This window comes from Pongo abelii, chromosome 7 (genome assembly GCF_028885655.2).
Source record: "Pongo abelii isolate AG06213 chromosome 7, NHGRI_mPonAbe1-v2.0_pri, whole genome shotgun sequence".
In the NCBI taxonomy this organism is placed as follows: Eukaryota; Metazoa; Chordata; class Mammalia; order Primates; family Hominidae; genus Pongo; species Pongo abelii.
In genome coordinates this window covers 43641622-43662728 of record NC_071992.2, presented here as the reverse complement: position 1 = coordinate 43662728, position 21107 = coordinate 43641622, and the positions used below count along the sequence as shown (strand labels likewise).

The 21107-nt window shown below is 43.1% G+C and overlaps 1 protein-coding gene across 7 annotated transcripts in view; it reads right to left on the bottom strand.

The window, feature by feature from the left end:
* GPAT4 (glycerol-3-phosphate acyltransferase 4) overlaps window positions 1–21107 on the bottom strand; it is a 43562-nt gene that overhangs the window by 16701 nt on the left and 5754 nt on the right. For 3 of the 7 annotated variants that reach the window (XM_024250607.2, XM_054560961.2, XM_054560962.1), the window contains exons 2-3: window positions 8328–8454; window positions 5883–6895 (exon numbers count right to left, since the gene is read on the bottom strand). In XM_024250607.2, the coding sequence (XP_024106375.1) occupies window positions 5883–6047 (165 nt within the window). In that variant the 5' untranslated portion in view covers window positions 6048–6895; window positions 8328–8454. 7 annotated transcript variants of the gene reach the window in all.

Below are 21107 nucleotides of genomic sequence, written 5' to 3'. Positions count from 1 at the left end.
CTTACCCCTATGTGCATTTCAGCACAGTCTGAGAGAGTGCCTTCTACTTAGTAGGCAGTCACTAATTTAATTCATCAACTCTCAATATTTCTCTCCATCAAGGTCTCCTTATGGAAAAGTAGAGCCAAAATGACAAAACCTGGCACTATTTCCTTTCGTCTTCCCCCTCAATTCCTGTCTGCTTCAGTTTGTCCTTTAACCTACTCAAGGCTATGTTAAAATCATACTCCTCGTCGGGGTGGGATGGCCTCTTTCACTCCAACCATGTGAAAGGAGTATTAATACTCCCACTCTCTAGATGAAGAATCACGGGAAAGTTCAATGCCTTTTTCAGAGCCAGTAATGAAAGCCCTGGGATTCAAGGTAACAGCTGCCTGACCCAACACGAATGCCCATCGCACACAATCACCACCACTAGTCTCTTCAGCTTCTCCACAACCGCCACTGGTTTCTATGACTCTCCACCAACAAGTCCCACCTTGGAGTTTAACACAGATCACATTATAGCTGTCTCATCTTCTCTAACGTGACCTGATCAACTCCTTTCACATTATTTGTTCTCATCTTTCTCCTTTACATCCAGGCTTTCTTCTCTCCCCTCTTCCAGGCCATTTTCAACTCAGCTGAGAGTCTACTCCTGGGAATTCTACTCCTAGTGATACCATCACCATTGTGGAGGGGGTTCATGTGAAGCACAAACATTAAGCAAACACTAAAACCCTTCCAGTCACATGCTGCTCTCTGCACACAAAGATCTGTGACTCAGCATGAAGAGGACCTGCACTGAGTTAGGGCTTCCAGGAAAGGGAATAGAAAAGACATTGATCCACCCATACCCTCTCCATATTCCTTCTCCCTTGGCAGGTACACAAATATTTTCTCCTGGTTCCTTTATATAGGGAGAACTAGTCATGTGAAAGGAGCTGTAAGCCAGGGCTTGCTTAGGTCTGCCAAAAGCACAGGTGTATGTACTGCATGAACTATTAGGTATCCAGTTTTAATGATCTTTATGAAGATTATTTAGTAAAATGTGAAAATGGCTGATAAAATGCCAAAAGAAAATGCAGACACACAACAAGTAAACACTATTAATACAGCCATAAAATATAAATGTGCATTGCCAAAGACTGAAAGGAAGAAGGCAAAAAAAAAAAAAAAAATTAAAAGGTGTTACAAGCTGTGGGTCATGAATGAATGTTTAAAATTTTCTAAGGTCTGTCTGTCTATCTTATTGCTATATTACAAGCCACCCCAAAACTAGGTGAATACACTACTCATTCATTCATTCATTCACTCATTCTGTGCAGCTGAGGACTGGAATCCTCAGAAGACTCATCCCTCCAGTGTGGGGTGGCTGGTGCTGGCCTTCAGGGCCTCACTGAGCTGGGAGCTGGGCTGCCTACACCTGGTTGGCTTCCTTACAACATGACAGCTGGGGTCCAGGGGCAAGCGGCCTGAGAGATGGGCCAGATAGAAGCCCTACTGCATTTTCTAACCTAATCTCACATGTCACAGCATCCTGCCCCCCACATCCTCTGTGTCAGGAACAGTCACTGAGGTCCATACTTGAGACATCAGAATACCCTGGGGAGCTTTTAAAAAAACACCTACTCAGATCAATTAAAGCAGGTTCTGGGGCCCAAAAGTACTTTTTTTTTTTTTTGAGACGGAGTCTTGCTCTGTCACCCAGGCTGGAATGCAGTGGCAGGATCTCCGCTCACTGCAACCTCTGCCTCCTGGGTTCAAGCGATTCTTCTGCTTCAGCCTCCCGAGTAGCTGGGATTACAGATGTGCGTCACTACGCCCGGCTAATTTTGTATTTTTAGTAGAGACTGAGTTTCACAATGTTGACCAGGCTGGTCTCGAACTCCCGACCTCAGGCGATCTACCTGCCTCGGCCTCCCAAAGTGCTGGGATTACAGGCATGAGCCACCGCGCCCAGCCCCAGAAGTATTTTTTAAAATGCCTCCCCAGGAGATTTAAATGCACTGACAGGAGGGAGAACGGCAAAATGAAGATGATCTCTGAACCTTCTTCCGGCTCTAAACTTATACCCATTATTCCAATTTAGGAAGCGGTGAAGAGGCTTAAAAAGGTAAAATAAAGGTCTCTCCTTGCTAGAGAATAAATGTTTATGTCCCCTCAAAATTCATGTTGAAACCTAAGCCCCAAGGTGATGGCATTTGGAGGTGGAGCCTTTGGGAGGTGATAAGGTCATGAAGGTGAAGCCATCATGAATAGCACTAGTAGTACCCTTATAAAAGGGACCTCAGAGGGCTCCCTCATCCCTCTGCCGCATGAAGGCATAGAGAGAAGACAGATGTCTACGAACCAGGAAGTGGCCTCACCAGACACTGAATCTGTTGGTGCCTGGACATGGTTTTCCCAGCCTCCAGAAATGTAAAAACTAAATGTGTTTTTTAAGCCACCCAACCCATGGTAGTTCGTTATAGCAGCCTAAATAGACTAAGACACTCCTCAATTTTAAGAAAGGTACACACAAACACCCACAAGTATAGGTGTATTTTAGACAGATAGACAGATACTGACTTCCCAAGACCTGAAGCCCACTGGGCCAAGTTCAGCTGTACCTATGTGACCACTGAGAAGGCAGCATTCAGTTCCTACCTTCCATTCAGATCGAATCAGAGCAGTAAGAGAGGGTGAGAAAAAACCAGCACTCCTCCGGAGAACCCCAGGCCCCTGAAGGAACACGCCAGTCCTTTCCGGCCCACGTGACTCAGTTTACAGCCAGGCTGTAATGGTCCACGAACAGGACAGGCCCCACAGGGCATCTACAACCCTTTCGGTGGCTGGCACACACCTCTAAGGAAGGAAGGAGTGCAAATCTAGTTTCTGAAATTCTAAATGTTGAGGTCACAAATATACATACGCTACTTCCATTACCACTTCTAAATCACTGTGCCCCAGGCCAGGTGTGGTGGCTCACGCCTGTAATCCCAGCACTTTGGGAGACTGAGTCGAATGGATCAGTTGAGGCCAGGAGTTCAAGACCAGCCTGAGCAACATGGCGAAACCCTGCCTTTACTAAAAATACAAAAATTAGCCGGGTGTGGTGGCGCGCGCCTGTCATCCCAGCTACTTGGGTGGCTGAGGCAGGAGAATTGATTGAACCCAGGAGGAGGCTGCAGTGGGCCAAGATCACGCCACTGCACTCCAGCCTGGGGAAAAGAGCGAGACTCTGTCTCATAAATAAATACATACATACATACATACACCACTGTGGCCCAAACCAGTAATTTTCAAGATGTGGCTTCAAATAGTCTCTGTTGGTTCAAGACTGCAGGTCCTATAAATTGGCCCAAAGTACACATATGATGAATTTTCCATTGTATCATAATCTACATTAAAAGTCATAGGGATGTACATTTTAAATAATAGTCACAGTACAAAGGATTTATTTGGCTACAAACTTTAAAGTATTAATTTTGGGGACATTTTCAAGATGGAGCAAGGAATATACATGGATTCTAGGCCTTCTGTCCCACGCAAAGTCATCCAAGTGAAATTTTAACTACTACAAGAGAACTCTAGGCTCATAACTCTTACTTCTACCTTTTAATAATTACAATTTCCATAGGTCCACGAATTAACCACTTGCTTACAAATGTAAATGAAAGCTAGACACTAGACACCACTCACTGTGTCCTAAGTTTCTCAGCTTTTCTACTAATTCTATCCTGATAGATGTTTTTCATGGTGGTAAAAGGGCCCAGGTGTAAGTTATATCATCCGCAGGGATCCTGTGTGCTGCTCGAGATTTTCTTGGACAAAATATATGAAAATTACATTTCCTAATTAAAATAAATATATTAAAAAACAGCCAGTCCAAAGACTGACTAGATCACCACTCCTCAAATTTTAATATGCATCTGATTTACCTGTGCAGAGTCTAACTCAATAGGTCTGGGGTGGGCCTGCGATGGTCATTTCTAACCAGCTGCTTGGCGACGCTCATGCAGCTGCTCTCCAGATCGCTCTCTGAGTAGCAAGGACCCAGATACAGATAACCCCAAGTCCATCCTAAGCAATGCTCTAAGATTATATTCTTAAAAAACAGGTACTCAAACAAATGCATGTACACACAGGTCCACAGCAGCACTATTCAAAATATCCAGAGAAGGTAGAAACAGCCCATCCTTGTCCATCAATGGATGAAAGGATGAGCAAATTATGGTAGAGACATACAGTAAAATATAATTCAGCCCCCCACCCACAAACAGGCAGAAGAGAAGTAGTGACACGTGCTACAATGCTGATGAACCTTGAAAACGTTATGCTGAGTGAAAGAAGCCAGACACAAAAGGGCATATTTGGTATGATTCCATTCACATGAAATATGCAGAATAGGTAAATTCAGAGGCAGAATGCAGACTGTGGTTGCCAGGGCTGGCGGAGGGAGGAATGGGAAGTGAATGCTTAATGAGTGTGGGGTTTCCTTTGGACTGATGAAAATGTTGTGAACTGGACAGAAAACAATGTGAATATAGTAAACGCTACTGAACTGTTCACTCTAAAATTATTAACTTTATGTTGTCAATTTCCCCTTGGTTTTCTTAAATGTGAAAAAAAAAAACCATATGCTTATAGACATACTAAGTACCAAAAAAGAAAAAACCCAAGATTCAATGACAAACATAAAAAGTATTTCCCACTATAATGTAACATTTCACATAGCTCACTTAATCTGAGTCTTTTTCTTCATTGATAAAATGCAGATAAATAAAATGTAGGTTGATAAAATGCCCCATGTACCACAGAATTATAAGGAACCAAAGAAAAATGATAAAAGTTACTTTCAAAACCAGAAGATACAATATGGGCCAGGTACAGTGGCTCAGGCCTGTAATCCCAGCACTCTGGTAGGCTGAGATGGGTGGATCACTTGAGGGGTCAGGAGTTCGAGACCAGCCTGGCCAACATGGTGAAATCCTGTCTCTACTAAAAATACGAAAAAATTAGCCGGGTGTGGTGGCATGGGCCTGTAGTCCCAGCTACTCAGGAGGCTGAAGCAGGTGAATTGCTTGAACCCGGGAGGCAGAGGTTGCAGTGAGCCGTGATTGCGCCACTGCATTCCAGCCTGGGTGATAGAGTGAGACTCTGTCTCAAAAAAAAAAAAGAAAAGAAAAAGATAAAATATGAACAAACAATGCTGTATTATTTTTACTACTATAAGTGCACTTCTCAAATTATACATGAATCCCTAAAGATTTGGTGACTACTAAAAACAGACATTACAATGAAATCACCAAATCTGTGCAGAGGTATTTAAGTCTTGTGGGAGAGATCAACTTCCAAAAAACATCACTTCTCACCCATTTCCTTACAACGTGACCAGTTTGGTATAATTCAACGGTCAGGTAAGTTCTGACATATGTTCAGAAATGTATCCTTTGCCTCTATCTTTAAGAAAATAAAACAATTCAAATGCCCTTTTCTGTCCATTCTTTTAGTCTGAAATGCAAGGACCTACTTAGAATAAATGCCTGGAAGAGAAGAGGCTCCCATGCTTCTCAGTGAGGGAATATGCCTGCAGCAGCTTCGAGCTACGGCATCAGTTATGCAAGAAGAGACAGAGATTGGCAGTGCTTTTCTTTAATTCTAAGCCCCATTCTCTTTGAAATAAACAGGCAACATGTGGAGTCATGGTATAGGTCCCTCAGCTCGGCATAAATCAAACACACAAGTACCTTTCAAAAGTACACGTTTAGTTATTCTTCTTACTCAAAAAGCCACTTCCCATTCTCCCAACTTTCTCCCTATCTAATAAAGAGATAACAATAGGCCTGTAAGAATAACTTTTTGCTAAATGCACTTCTACCCTCCTCTGTGAAGCAACCTTTTATAACAGCACAACTTACCGCAAAGATTTTTAACAGAGTTTTCATGTAGAGTTTGCGGATACCAAAGGAGACTCCAAAAATGGCTGGCACTATGATGAAAACGAGAAGGAGGGTGAAGAGGACAGTCAGGGAGATGCCCAGAAGGTTGACAATCAGGCTATCAAAAGGCAGCAACAGGAACATGGTGGAAGATCCAGGCCAGGCCAGCACCTGCCTCCCTAAGAACAAATTGCAGCCTTCAGATGGTCTTTCTCGACAGCACCAGCCAGGGAAAGGAAGCAAGTTCCCGAAGAACAGCAAACCCCATTCCAAAGTCCACACCCTTCAACCGCCTGAATAGAAGGCCTGGGAACAGAATGACAGAAAAACACGGCCACAGGAGGCAGCTGCAAACGCCAGGTCTCCCCAGAATGGATGGACTCTAAAGATGAATGAAGCTCGATGGGTCTTCAGTAAAAGCATCCGAGTCCAGATGGAGTTTCTGTGCAAGTGAGCAGTGAGGACGGGGGCTCCGCACTGCTGTCCTGATGCTGCTTCCAGAGGTTTTACATGGTTTTCCTGCCCAAGAGCATTCAACAGATAATCTGTCCTGCAGATCTGTCACTACCAGAAGTACCAAGAAGAATTCAACTTGGTGCCAGAAAAATCCTGATAACTCCTATGGAGGGGTAATCACTGGCACTTCACACAGAAGGCTTTTGAACTTGAATATGTGGAAATTAAATAATTGTTTTACTTAAAATTTCTTTATAAGCTGAGAACCATGTTCATGGTAGAGAGTTCATATCTGGCCCCATCCTCCTCTGGCAAGGCTCCTGGTGCTCACAGCTTCCAGGACCCTCCTACCTGGAGAGCTACAGTCTTTGCCAGAAGGAAGGAGATGCTGGCACACAATGTCTCATACTGCAAGTGCTGAGTGTAACTCCAGATGCATCTGGCATTGGTCTCCTCTGGACACTCTTCTCCCGAAGACACCCTTTCTTAGCAGTGACCTGGGTTCTTGGCAAACAGCTGCTTACATGCTGCCAAAGCTGGGGGAGGGAAACAGAAACACTGTCAGTCACACAAATCAAGAGGAAAAATGTCAATATGCTGGGGGCCAGGCGGACTGTTTTAGGGTAAGCCTAAAACTGTCAGTGTGGTCAATGCCTGCTTCTCAAGTCATCAAGGTCAAAGAGACCAGGCAGACCCAACAGGTGGCAGACATGAATGTGGGAGGGAAACATAGAGGTTTCACAGTTTTCAACCCAAAAGATATGATCGGTGGTCAAACTTTCTGAATATAAAATACATGTATATAAGACACGTTTAAAAGATAAAAAGTGGGTGCTATGGAAAGTACATCTCCTTCCTACCTGTCCCCCAGGTACTCAGAGTGGTTCTGCACAGATGCTGCCAAAGGTTGTAACCACCTTTGTATTCTTCCCAAGACATTCTATGCTTAAACAAGGAAATCACAATGGTTCTCCATCACCACTGGCCCCCAGGCCACACAACAATGACATATTATTCTTCACCTTGCTTTTTGTTTTTGTTTTTAGCTGAACACATCTTAGAAGAATGTCCCATCAATACACATAGAGCTCCTTCACTCTGCAGGTGCACAGTTTTCAACTTAAGAATGTGCCACAACTTAGTTCACCAGTCTCCTAAGGCTAAACACTGATGTTTTTACTCTTTGTGTGTGTGTGTGTGTGTGTGTAAATAATGTTGTAACGAATAACCAGGTATATGCGTGACTTAGTACACAAAATGTGCTTAGCCAATATATTTTCGGGGTAAATTCCTAGAAATGGAATTGCAGAGGAAAAGAAAATACACATATTTAAATTTGCAAGATTTTGCCATATTTTCCACATAGAGATTAAACTCCTCCAGCCTCTCCCCATACCGGCCACTCATTGTGAAATTCCACTATTTCAAATATCTCACAAAAGTATTCCAATTTTACATCGCACATTCCAAATCCCTGAACTTGGGAGTATCCTATCAAGTCTCTCTGGCAAACATTTTGGCTTCACACTAATCACCTTCAGGCTATTCCAAACACTTAGAAGTACAAGAAATTGAACAAATGAACAAGTACTGACTTCGCCTTAAAATCTGCGCAATGTTTTAAGGGAGGAGACCACCCTTCATATTGTCTTATGCCCAATTTCTGCCTCCAAAGAGAGAAGAAGTAAAATCTAAAAGGCAGAAATGGACCACTGGCAGATAGCCCAGCATCGTGCCTTGGGCCTGGTAGTTAAAAATCAACCCCTGACCTAACTTCTTGTGTTATCTATAGAGTTCAGGCACTGTATGGAAAAGCATCGTGAAAACCTCTGTCCTGTTCTGTTCCATTCTGATTACCAGTGCACACAGCCCCCAGTCACGTACCCCCTGCTTGCTCAATTGATCATGACCCTCTCATGCAGACCCCCTTGGAGTTGTAACCCCTTAAAAGGGACAGGAATTGCTTACTCAGGGAGCTCGGTTTTTGGAGATGTGAGTCCACTGATGCTCCCAGCTGAATAAAGCCCTTTTCTTCTACAACTTGGTGTCTGAGGTGTTCTTGTCCGCGGCTAGTCCTGTTGCATTTCTTGGTTCCCTGACCGGGAAACGAGGTGATTAGCAGAAGGCCAAGGCAGCCCCTTAGGTGACTTAGGCCTGCCCTGTGGAGCATCCCTGTGGGGGACTCAGACCAGCCTGAGCAATGCGGATCCAAAGAGCACTCCCGGGTAGGCAATTGCCCCATGGGACATGTCACCAGAGCAGCATGTGGCAGCCTCCCACAGAGGATCAGCGCAGTGGCTGAACACCAGGAAGGAACTGGCACTTGGGAGTCCAGACATCTGAAACTTGGTAAGACTTGTCTTTGGAACTTGCCCACTCCATTTGAGTGGAAGCGTGGCCTCATCACCCACGGCATACCTGTACCGGTACTTTGGCTTTTGTTTTTGACTTAATTTGGATTGCTTGATACTTTGGTTTTGACCTGGCTTGGATCTCTTGATACTCTGATTTTGGTTTTGATTCTGGTTTGGTGTAAACTGTAAAAGTGTGTGTGTGCCCTTTTTACCCGTTCTTTGTTTTGTGGTGTGCGTGTGGTGAGAGCGTGGTGTTTTGTCTCAAGGACACATGGGTCAGGCACAAAATAAGCCCACCCCACTAGGAACTACGTTGAAAAATTTCAAGAAAGGACTGAAGGGAGATTACGGCATTACTACGATACCAGGAAAACTTAGAACTGTGTGTGAAATAGACTGGCCAGCATTGGAGGTGGCTGTTGGCCATCAGAAAGAAGCCTGGACAGGTCCCTTGTTTCAAAGATACGGCACAAGGTAACCCGTAAGCCAGGGCACCTAGACCAGTTCCCGTTCATAGACACTTGGTTACCGCTGGTTTTAGACCACACCCCCCCACCCCTGCCCCGCCACAGTGGTTGAGAGAACAGCAGCATAAGTGGCTAGCAGAGGCAAGGAAAGACCAGCAGAGAGAGACAGAGAGGAAAAGACAGACAGGAAGAGAGGGAGAGACAAAGACGGAGTCAAGGAGGGAGAGAGGCAGAGAGAGAGGAAGAGGCAGAGGCAAAAGGAAAAGTCAACGAGAGAGACAGAAAATTAAAGAGAGAAAGAAAGAGATATACAAGTAGTTAAGAAAAAAAGTGTACCCTATTCCTTTAAAAGCCAGGGTAAATTTAAAACCTATAATTGATAATTGAGGGTCTTCTCCGTGACCCTACAACACTCCAATACCACCTTGTTGTAAGTGTAAACAACGGCGTAGCCCAAAAGCACTGAGGCCACTAACAACCTATAGCCTTCCTATCAACAATCCTTAACCTAGTAATCTGCAGATGGCCCAAAAGCATTCAATCGGTAGCGGCAACTGCTTTGCTAACAGAAGAAAGTAGAAAAATAACTTCTAGAGGAAACCTCATTGTGAGCATACCTCACCAGTTCAGAAATATCCTAAGTTAAAAAAAAAAAAAAGGATGATTTAACATTAACCACTGAAAATTCCCTTAACCCAGCAGGTTTCCTAACAGGGGATCCAAATCTTAATTACCATACAAAGGTCTGACCAGACCTAGGAGGAACTCCCTTCAGAACAGGACAATAGATGGTTCCTCCCAGGTAATTAAAAAAAAAACAAAACAAAAAAACCTATACCAATTCTAAGTTAATTTGGACTAAACAAGGTCTTACTAATAGCAAAGGATAATTAAAATCCCAAACTTACAAGGTTTTCAACAAAACTGAAGTCTGCTAAAAGTGTAACATGTATTATAGTAACTTCTAATCTTGTGGCCTTAGACAGTCTAGTCCACAGATATAAAGGAAGTTCACTTTGGAAAGGAATGGTTATCATCTTCAGAAAAAAAGGGGGGGGGGACAGAATTTATGTAAAAAAAAAGTTATATGGTAAATTCTTGCCCTGAAATAAATTAACTGGTTGTTTAAAAAAAAAAAAGTTTGGGCCGGGCACGGTGGCTCATGCCTGAAATCCCAGCACTTTGGGAGGCCAAGGCGGGCGGATCACAAGGTCAGGAGATGGAGACCATCCTGGCTAACACAGTGAACCTCCTCTCTACTAAAAATACAAAAAATTAGCCAGGTGTGGTGGTGGGCGCCTGTAGTCCCAGCTACTTGGGAGGCTGAGGCAGGAGAATGGCGTGAACCCAGGAGGCGGAGCTTGCAGTGAGCCGCGATCGGGCCACTGCACTCCGGCCTGAGCGACAGAGTGGGACTCCATCTCAAAAAAAAAAAAAAAAAGTTTGTAATAAGTCAGAAAGTTGAGACATATCGAAGAATTGTCTGCGAAAGTTCTGAGAAAAAAAAAGTTATTAAAAAAAGGAATTTATGCAAGAAATGTTGTATAATATAGGCCTCCTGAATGTAAAACTATTTAAAAAAACAGTTTATGTACAAGGTGTATAAGGAAAGTAAAATATACCTTTGGTAAATGGATTTTAAGGAGGCATAGGAATGTAAATTTTTACCTACATTAAAAGGTTAAAAAAATTGTTTTAAAGGCTTAAGCAAGTTTTAAAATGTTAATTGTAAAGAAAATTCTGTGTGTAAACATATTGGCTAAAGTTAAAGAGGTATCATCCAGTTTTTCTGTAAACTGAACATTAAAATAAAAACACAACGGGTTTTTCTTAAAGCACTAACCTGCTCTTTAACAAAAAATTATAAAAGGTTAAAAAGAGCCTATAAAAATCTTACCTTATGGTCAGACATTAAAAATTGAATAAATATGTCTACAAAGTTTTATTAAAACTAAGTTTAACATTAATAACACACTAATATAAAAATGAAATATAGCTTATCTGGTATAAAAATCATCCAGGAAGCACTGTCAAATATAAAATGGTGTTTGGCTTTCTTTGTTCTAAAAACTAATAAAAATAGGTGCTAAAGGAAATTTCTCAGTAGAAAGGCACCAAGGACTATAAAGTCCACTGCTGATGTCCCCACATTTAAAACAAAAGGTGAATTTCTTAAAAATTATATACTTGGTTTTTCTTCCACTAAACTAAAAGTCTTTTAGCACATGTACCACCCCTAGAATTTCCGGTAAACCAGCACCAGCCTGAAGATCACATTCTCATCAAAGGGTGAAAAGAAGGGGAACTAGAGCCAGCCTGGTAAGGACCCTACCTTGTGCTGTTAACCACAGAGACTGCTGTTCGTACAGCGAAAAAGGGATGGACTCATCACACCCGAGTCAAGAAAGCAGCACCTCCAGTACAAGGTATGTAGCCCAGGAAGTGACCAGCCTGATGTGTGTTATGACCCCTCTGAGCCTCCCATGTCCACAGTTTTTGAAATAAGATTAAGGACTGAAGACTGGTGGGGACTCGTAAGTGATACAAGTAAAGGATTAGCCAGAACAGAAAAAAAAGGGGTGCCCAAATGCATAATCTTGAAATTTGATGTCTGTGTTGTCATTAATAGCAATAAGTAGGAAGAGGATGTGGCTCTTTTGATGGAGAAAAAGGCTATACGACCAAAAATAAGTATATTTGTTATGAATTAGGACTGTGTGGAAATGAATGTGGATACTAGTCTTGTGTCATTTGGGCCACGTGGATAAAAAATGAAACGATCCAGTCCACCTTCAGAAAGGAAAAAGCGGCCCTTCCTGTACTAAGGGACAATGTAACCCCTTAGAGCTCGTAATAACCAATCCCCTTGATCCTCACTGGAAAAAAGGGGAGCGTGTGACCTTAGGAATCGATGGGGCCGGACTGGATCCTCGAGTAAATATCTTAGCTCGAGGAGAAGTTTACAAACGCTCTCCTGAGCCAGTGTTTCAAACTTTCTATGATGAACTAAATGTGCTAGTACCAGAAATTCCAGGAAAAACATGAAACTTGTTTTTGCAATTAGCTGAGCATTTAGCCCAGTCTCTCAATGTCACTTCGTGTTATGTATGTTGAGGAACTGTAATAGGAGATCAATGGCCATGAGAAGCCCGAGAATTAGTACCCACACACCCAGTTCCTGATGAATTCTCGGCTCAAAAGAATCACCCTGATAATTTCTGGGTCCTAAAAGCCTCAATTTTTGGACAATATTGCATAGCTAGAGAAGGCAAAGAATTCACTCACCCCATAGGACAACTTAGTTGTCTGGGACAGAAACTGCATAATGGTACTACAAAAATAGTCACTTGGTGGAGTTCAAATCACACAGAAAGGAATCCATTTAGTAAATTCCCAAAGTTGCAAACCATGTGGACCCACCCGGAGTCCCACCAGGACTGGACAGCCCCCACTGGATTATACTGGATATGTGGGCATAGAGCTTATGCCAAATTACCCAACCAGTGGGCAGGAAGTTGTGTTATTGGCACTATTAAACCACCTTTCTTCCTACTGCCCATAAAAACGGGTAAACTCCTGGGCTTCCCTGTCTATGCTTCCTGCGAAAAAAGAAGCATAGCTATAGGAAATTGGAAAGATGATAAATGGCCCCCTAAGAGAATCATACCATATTATGGGCCTGCTAATTGGGCACAAGACGGCTCGTAGGGATACTGGACTGCCATTTACATGTTCAACCGAATCAAACGGTTACAAGCTGTCTTAGAAATAATCACTAATAAAACCGACAGAGCCTTGACTATTCTGGCCCGGCAAGAAACTCAGATGAGAAATGCTATCTATCAAAATAGATTGGCTCTTGACTACTTGCTAGCAGCTGAAGGAAGGGTCTATCGGGAATTTAACCTTAGTAATTGCTGTCTACACATAGATGATCAAGGGCAAGTAGTTGAAGACATAGAGATATGACAAAACTGGCACACGTGCTAATGCAAGGGGGGCATGGATTTGATCCTGGGGCCATGTTTGGAAAATGGTTCCCAGTGCTAGGAGGATTTAAAACTCTTATAATAGGAGTCACAATAGTAATAGGAACCTGCTTACTACTGCCTTGTTTGCTACCTGTACTTCTTCAAATGATAAAAAGCTTCATCGTTACCTTAGTTCACCAAAATGCTTCGGCATAAGTGTACTATATGAATCACTATCGATCTGTCTTGCAAGAAGACATGGAGAGTGAGGAAGAAAGTGAGAACTCCCACTAATGAGTGAGGTTCTCAAAGGGAGGGAATGAACAACTACTGACTTTGCCTTAAAATCTGTGCAATGTTTTAAGGGAGGAGACCACCCTTCATATTGTCTTATGCCCAATTTCTGCCTCCAAACAAAGAAGTATAAAATCTAAAAGGCAGAAATGGAATCCACAGGCAGCCCAGCACCACACCCTGGGCCTGGTAGTTAAAAACCAACCTCTGACCTAACTGCTTGTGTTATCTATAGATTTCAGACATTGTATGGAAAAGCATCGTGAAAATCCCTGTCCTGTTCTGTTCCATTCTGATTACCAGTGCATGCAGCCCCCAGTCACGTACCCTCTGCTTGCTCAATCGATCACAACCCTCTCGCGTGGACCCCCTTAGAGTTGTAAGCCCTTAAAAGGGACAGGAATTGCTCACTCAGGGAGCTCGGTTTTTGGAGATGTGAGTCCGCCAACGCTCCCAGCTGAATAAAACCCTTTCCTTCTACAACTGGGTGTCTGAGGGGTTCTTGACTGTGGCTTGTCCTGCTACAGTTTCAGAGAACTCAAGGCCCTTCCCTTGTTACCTCGTTTGTTTATCCCCAGCCCGTCAATCTGTATGATTTCCATTTTACACATCAGGAAGCTGAGAGAGGTAGTTGCAGACCCAGTTCCTCTGTACAGCTCCATGTCATTCACACATTTCTGAAGACAAAATGCTCTAGTCTACAAGGACACGCTATTCAGTGGCGCTGGGTCATGAACCCTAGTTCCTAGTTCTGATGGCCACTTCTTACATTTCCTTCCACTTTCACACTGTCACTGCGATTGCTAACACTGACTGAGTGCTTACAACATGCCCAGCACTGCGCTAAGGAGCATTTCACATATACCACCCTCAAGTAATCTCCACGATGGCTGTACGGTGGAGTAATTGTCATCCTGATCTACAGGTGAGGACGCTGAGGTTGGGAAGATTAAGGGACTCAAGTCACCCAGGGTTGCAGAGAGTTGGAAGCAGGACAAGAGCATCCGTCTCCAGGCCCCTGCTCTGTAACCCCTACTTCTTCCTGTCTCCCAAACTACATGCTTTAAAATGAAGTAGCACTGGCCGGGCGCGGTGGCTCATGCCTGTAATCCCACTTTGGGAGGCTGAGGCAGGTGGATCACCTGAGGTCAGGAGTTCGAGACCAGCCGGGCCAACATGGCGAAACCCCATCTCTACTAAAAATACAAAAATTAGCCAAGCATCATGGCACATGCCTGTAATCTCAATTACTCAGGAGGCTGAGGCAGGAGAATTGCTTGAACCTGGGAAGACTCCAGCATGGGTGACAGAACGGGACTCTTTAAAAAAAAAAAAAAAAAAAAAAAAGAAGTAGCACTTTCTTCAAGCCAGCCTGCTCTACAGAACTTCTTGTGATTAGAGAAAACCATCAAGATCTGGACTCCATTATCAGAATTTGGTGGTGGTCTCAGAATCCAAGATACAGACATGCTCTTGTGTTTTGATAAACACTCGTACATGCCAGTTTTCTAACTGTGCTCTAGAGGTAGTTCAGGCACCTGAGTTACCGAAGTTCTCAGGCCCATCCAGGGCAACATCTGCTTTCCTCCTCCACTGTTGTCTCTCCACTCCCTGTGGACAGCACTGCCATGGGAAAGAGGCAGCAAGGGCCTCTGTCCTACTGGCCAGGGTTACCCTGAGTTCCACAGACCCAAGGTGACCGACACCAGGGTCACTTTGACCCCCATGCCAGAGTGTAGATCACTCCTCTAAGGATCACAACTAAGAATTCCCAAGGTTATTCTGGGTTCATGTCCCCAAACCAGTAAACATGTGCAGCAATAAACCAATTTCTTCACCTAGTTCAGGGGTTGGCCAATCACAGCCCACATCTGGCTATAGTCTTTTTCACAAAGACTCATGAGTTTTTACATTCTTAGACTCTTTTAAACAGATGCAAAAAACAAAGAAGATTTGACAAACCCTAAAATACTCACTATCTGCCCCTTACAGATACAGACCCTAAAATACTCACTATCCGCCCCTTATAGGAAGAGTCTGCACTCATGACCTTGCTAGTCTTTCCTCCGCTCAGAGGCCCCTTGCTGGCTCTCCCAGTCCCATCCCATCCCACCCCATCCCATCCCGCCACACCCCACCCCGAGTTCCTTTTGCTGAATGCCAGCCTCCAGGACAGAGAACACCAAACTGGCCTAACAAGTTATTTGGCCAACACTAAACAACACTCACACAAATTCTTAGAAGTGGAGGAAAGAGCAAGCCAACTGAGTTTATCAAATCGGTAGTGTTTGGAAACTGAAAAATCATTAAAGCCAGAGGTAACTGGTAGCTTAAGGTCCCCTTAACACAGACTTTGATGTCTGGAAATATCAAAACTGTTCACATCAGAACTCAATCAAACCACAATTTCTAGATAACCGTTCTTTTACGAGAGGCTATCACTTTGCCTCAAGTAAATATAAGCATGACCCCTTAAGAATGTGAGCTGGAGAAGCCATTCATTCAGAGGAATATTCACTTATTCCCTCAACGTCCACAGATGGGTTCCAACCAAACTCACCCAGAATCATCAGGGCCAATGTTCCCCCACAAGCCAAACATTCCAGAGAATCAGCTAGTTCTGAGTCTTTTAGGAAGGAAGCTGCCTCCATTCCAGGAAGGCAACAGAGCCCATCACTAAGCTAACCTAACTCTTCAACCCATGGAATGGCAAATCTGGGCCTTTGGGCCCCCTAATGGCCTCAGTTCTTGGAGTGACTAGTTCATTCATTCAACAAATACTCACTGGGCACACAGTGTGTGCCAGACAGTACACCAGGTGTTAGCTGTTGTTAAGTGGTGAAAAGATATGCCCATCCGGAAACAAGCACACAAAAAGTCGTAATTTCAAACTATGATGACTGTTGACAAGGAAAATACACTCCTGGAAAAGAAAACAAAAGAAAAGGAAAAGGAAAAGAAAAGAAGAGAAAAGAAGAAGAGGGAAAAGGAAAAGAAAAAAGAAAAGAACAGAACAGAACTTAATTTAAATCAAGGCATCTACACCAATTCTGTCCCAATCACAAGGTATTGGACTGGGACTATTATCACTCCTAAATGCAGAATCAAATACTTTTCAGTCGGCTCTCTGTGACATATCCCAACTCAGGGACCATAACTGCTAGAATATGTGCAGACAGAGGCCCTGTGCCAAATCAAAAGGTAAAAGAAAGGTCACTTTATTAATACATGCTTAGATCACAAAAGAATGCACATATTTTTAGAGCACACCAAGCACATTGCCTGTCACATGTTAGATCTCAATGAATGGTATATATTATCATTTCATTAGAATCAGAAGAAACTCAGACTTCAGTCCTAGGTACCAAACTTCAAGAAGGCTTAGAGAGGAAAGCATTATAACACATGACACAAAATCCACAGGCCAAAAAACACAACTTGCCTAGCAAGCAGTAAGTGTTCAATAAAAAGGTTAGTCGTAAAATGGAGAAATTCCAATTGAAACTACAGTGAGATGGCAAAGAAATTCTGATAAACCACTGCACTGAAGAAAATAGAAAAACATCCTCAAATACTGCTGGCTGGAGTGTAAAATGGGTTCAACCTCTACAAAGAACAATTTAGCGACTGCCATCAAAATTTTAAATGTACGTAACCTTAGATCCAGCAATTCCACTTCTAGAAATGTGTCCTAAGGATAAATCAGACCAGTGGTTCCCAACCAAGGGTGATTTTTTTACCCCCTTGGGGAGCATCTGGCAATATCTGCAGGGATTTTTGGCTGCCACGACTTGGGATGGGAGTGCTACTACTGGCATCTAGTGTAGTGCGCAGGGCAGAGATGATGCTGCACATCTTACAATGCACAGGACAGCTCCCACACAATGAGGAACTGTCCAGCCCCAAACATCAGTAGTGCAGAAGTGTATAAACCCTGTATTTTAAAGCATGAGCAAAGTGATAATATGTGCTGGGTTACTGACTGCAGCATTGTCTGTAATATCAAAACAAACATCAACGTCTCCCAATAGAGGATATAATGGAATACTATTCATCTAAGCCCCGTCACTAGGAAGAAGGGGAATTTGAACGTATTTCCCAAGAAGTAATGACATTACACTAATGAGGTTTTCAACTACCACTTTTGCCTAAAGGTGTTTATATGCCTCTGAAATGGCTGGAGCATGCTTTCTCATTCAGAAAGTTCACATGGCCTGACAGGGAGGCAAACATGGCCACAGCCAGTGTCTGAAGAGCATACTGGGGGCAAATGAGACTCTCCAGAAAACAGGAACATAAATGCTTGAGGCTTCAAGATGGCACTCTGTGTAAATGCATTAGTAAAAACTGAGACTCTCACAGTAATTCTGAATCAGGACAGTTGGTATCCATGCACAGATGGCAGGGGCATGAGCCATGTGGGCCCTCAGAGACCCAGCCAGAGCCATCCCCTGGCCACTAAAGGCTGCACTGGTTCTCTACCCAGGATGCTTATTTGCATCATTGGGCCTCAGCCCAGACGAAATAAATTAGAATCTCTGCAGGTACAATCTGGATTTGTTCTTAAGACACTCGAGCGATTCTAATGTGTAGCCAGTTGAGACTACCGCGTTAAGGGTTCTTACCAGTTAACTGAGAAAGGACAACTGAAACTGAGAAGACAACCATCTCTGAGCACAAATTATCCATACATAAAAGGCATCTAGTTCTCTAAAAAAAAGGAGGGGGATCACATTCATAAGAGAGGTGGTGAGGATCCAGAACGACATCCCAGGACATGAAAGCTGGTGGAAGCCCTTCAGTACTGGAGAGCACCCAGGTCAGACCGGGCTGGCTGTCACCTAGAAAAAGCGGATTTGCTTGGGACACGTGAAGCAAGGGAACTGGTGCTATGGTTGGCAGGTATGGGGTGCAAATTCTAGCTCAATACTAAGAATCCAACCCTCACGCTTTGCTGGTGGGAATGTAAGACAGTGCAGCTCAGAGAATGGTTAAACTAAGTTACCATGTACCTCGCAATTCCACTCCTAAGTATATACCCAAGAGAAAGACAAACTGTCTATACCAAAACAATTGCACATGAATGCTTACAATGGCATTATTCAGAACAGCCAAAAGATGGAAACAACCAAAATGTCCATCAACTGATGACTGGATAGACAAAATGTGGTGTATCCATACAATGGAAACTTTGGCCATAAAAATGAAGAAATGATGCAAGCTATAACATGGATGAATCTTCAAAACATCATACTAAGTGAATAAAACCCATCGAAAAGACCACATATTGATTCTATTTATACAAAATAGGCAAATCTACACAGACAGAAAGTAGATTGTTGGTTACTTTAGAGCTGGCGAGAGTGGGGAGATATGAGAGTGATAGCTAAAAGGTTTCTTTCTGAGGTGACGAAAATGTTCTAAAACTGACTCTGTTGATGACTATACACATCTGTGAACATAATAAATCCCAGTGAACTGTATACTTTCATTAGGTGAATTGTATCTCAATAAAGCTATTTTTAAAAGAATCTAAGATTAACTTGTTCAAAAAGAATAGGCTGTATAGGGAGACCTTCACCTATATCTGCATTCTGCAGACTGGCAGATACATTATGGTGATTAGACTGGATGTCTTTTAAAAATCCTTCCTGAAACAAGTTTTTTGTCCTTACGTCTTTATTTAAAATTGCAGAATGTCAGGGAAGCAGTAAAGCATGATGGCCAAACATACAGGGAATCAGACAAGCTACGTTCAAAACCAGCCTCCCCTACCTTCTGGCTGTCTGACCTCAAAAAAGTCACATTCCATGCTTCAGTTTTCTCATCTGTAAAATGGGAATAATACATATCCTGTGGTATTGTTGTGAAGACTGAACATGATGCCTATCAAGCTATCAGTGTAGTGCTTGGCACAAAATCCTCTATAAATAGAAGCTTCTACTACTAATCATCACTATAAAGCTGGAGGCAATAATAATAAAATGATGACAAACCACAACTTTATTAGTTAATCTTTCAGAATTCTCGTCCAACATCTTCATTTTATGGCTCAAATAACTGAGCCTTGGAAGGGTTTGATGATGGGGACAAGTTACGAAACTGGCTGGTAACAGAGGCAGGACTAATACGCCCATCTGATGCCCAGTCGAGTGCACTTCTTGCTTCCCAGGCTGACTCCTCACTTGCTTTAGGGTGGATTACAATTCAGAAAAAAGCATCCATTTCTCCTAGTTTACTGTCAGAACATAGGCCCACCAAATGCCCCAACTGTAATGTAAACAAACACGCACACACAGGCATGAGGAAATGTGTGCTATGCTGAATTTAATGTCGAGTGTATCGGGACTGGTAGAGTGTAAGAAATTTGCTTGAATAGGAAGCTGCTGCTTAGTGGGGAAAGTGCATAATGTTTCCTAACAGGGCAGCTCTCAGAGCGACTCAGTTGACATGAACCTGAAGTGCCGAAAACCCAGAACACACATAGCTGGCATCAATCCTGGATAAAATAAATTACCCAACACAAAGCCAGGATCCAACTGGCAAAAGGATGATTCAACTCACAGGGAAGACAGAACATGGTCAGGTTCGGGGCCTTGGTCTTATCTAAGATCATTATGCCCTCCAGAACTTTCTTGAGTTAGAACTGGATAAGTAACACGGCACTGGTACCAAGTTCACCCCAAAGCAACGGAACCATCTCTTGAAGCTGGCAAAAGAAAAAACAGAAAACAAAACCAAAAAAAAGAGGATATTTTGATGATGACAATTTGATTTGCTGGAGCTTTAAGACCCAAGACAATTCATTATTCGACCTGAACACTGCTCTGATGGCTCAATTTCAATACCAGTTCTTGACATCTGAGTGCTGCATATGTAATTAGAAGCAACTTCCTGGCCTTTTTCTTGTGTAAAAAATCTTTTTATCCAATTTACTTCACTCAGCATAATTATACTGAGAACCATCCACGTTGCTGCATGTGTCAACAGTTTATTCCTCGACTGCTGAGCTGTATTCCAGTATATGGATATACCAGTTTCTTCATCCATTTCCCTACTGATGGACACTAAGGTTGCTCCAGTTTGAAGCTATTACAAATAAAACTGCTATCTACAAGTCTTTGTATGGACATACACTTCATTTCTCTTGGGTAAATACCTAGGAGTGGAATGACAAATTCCAAAATGGGTTGTACCATTTTGTATTCCCACTAGCAGCGTAGGAAAGTCCCACTTGCTCCACATCTTCACCAATACAGTCTTTTAAATTTACACACATCACTGGCCAGGCGCAGTGGCTCACACCTGTAATTCCAGCACTCTGGGAGGCCGAGGCAGGCGGATCACTTGAGGCCAGGAGTTCAACATCAGCCTGGCCAACAAGGAGAGACCCCATTTCTACTAAAAATACACAAATTAGCCGGGTGTGGTGGTGCATTCCTGTAATCCCAGCTATTTGGGAGGCTTAGGTGGGAGGATCACCTGAGTCCAGTAGGCTGAGGCTGCAGTGAGCCATGACAGTGCCACTGCACTCCAGCTAGAGCAACAGAGCAAGAAGACCCTGTCTTAAAAAATGAAACCTTTTCATCACAAGCGCACAAATTCATGACATCAGACTTTTTTGTTCATCTCTCTGCAAATTCAAAATACTTCTAATTGTGC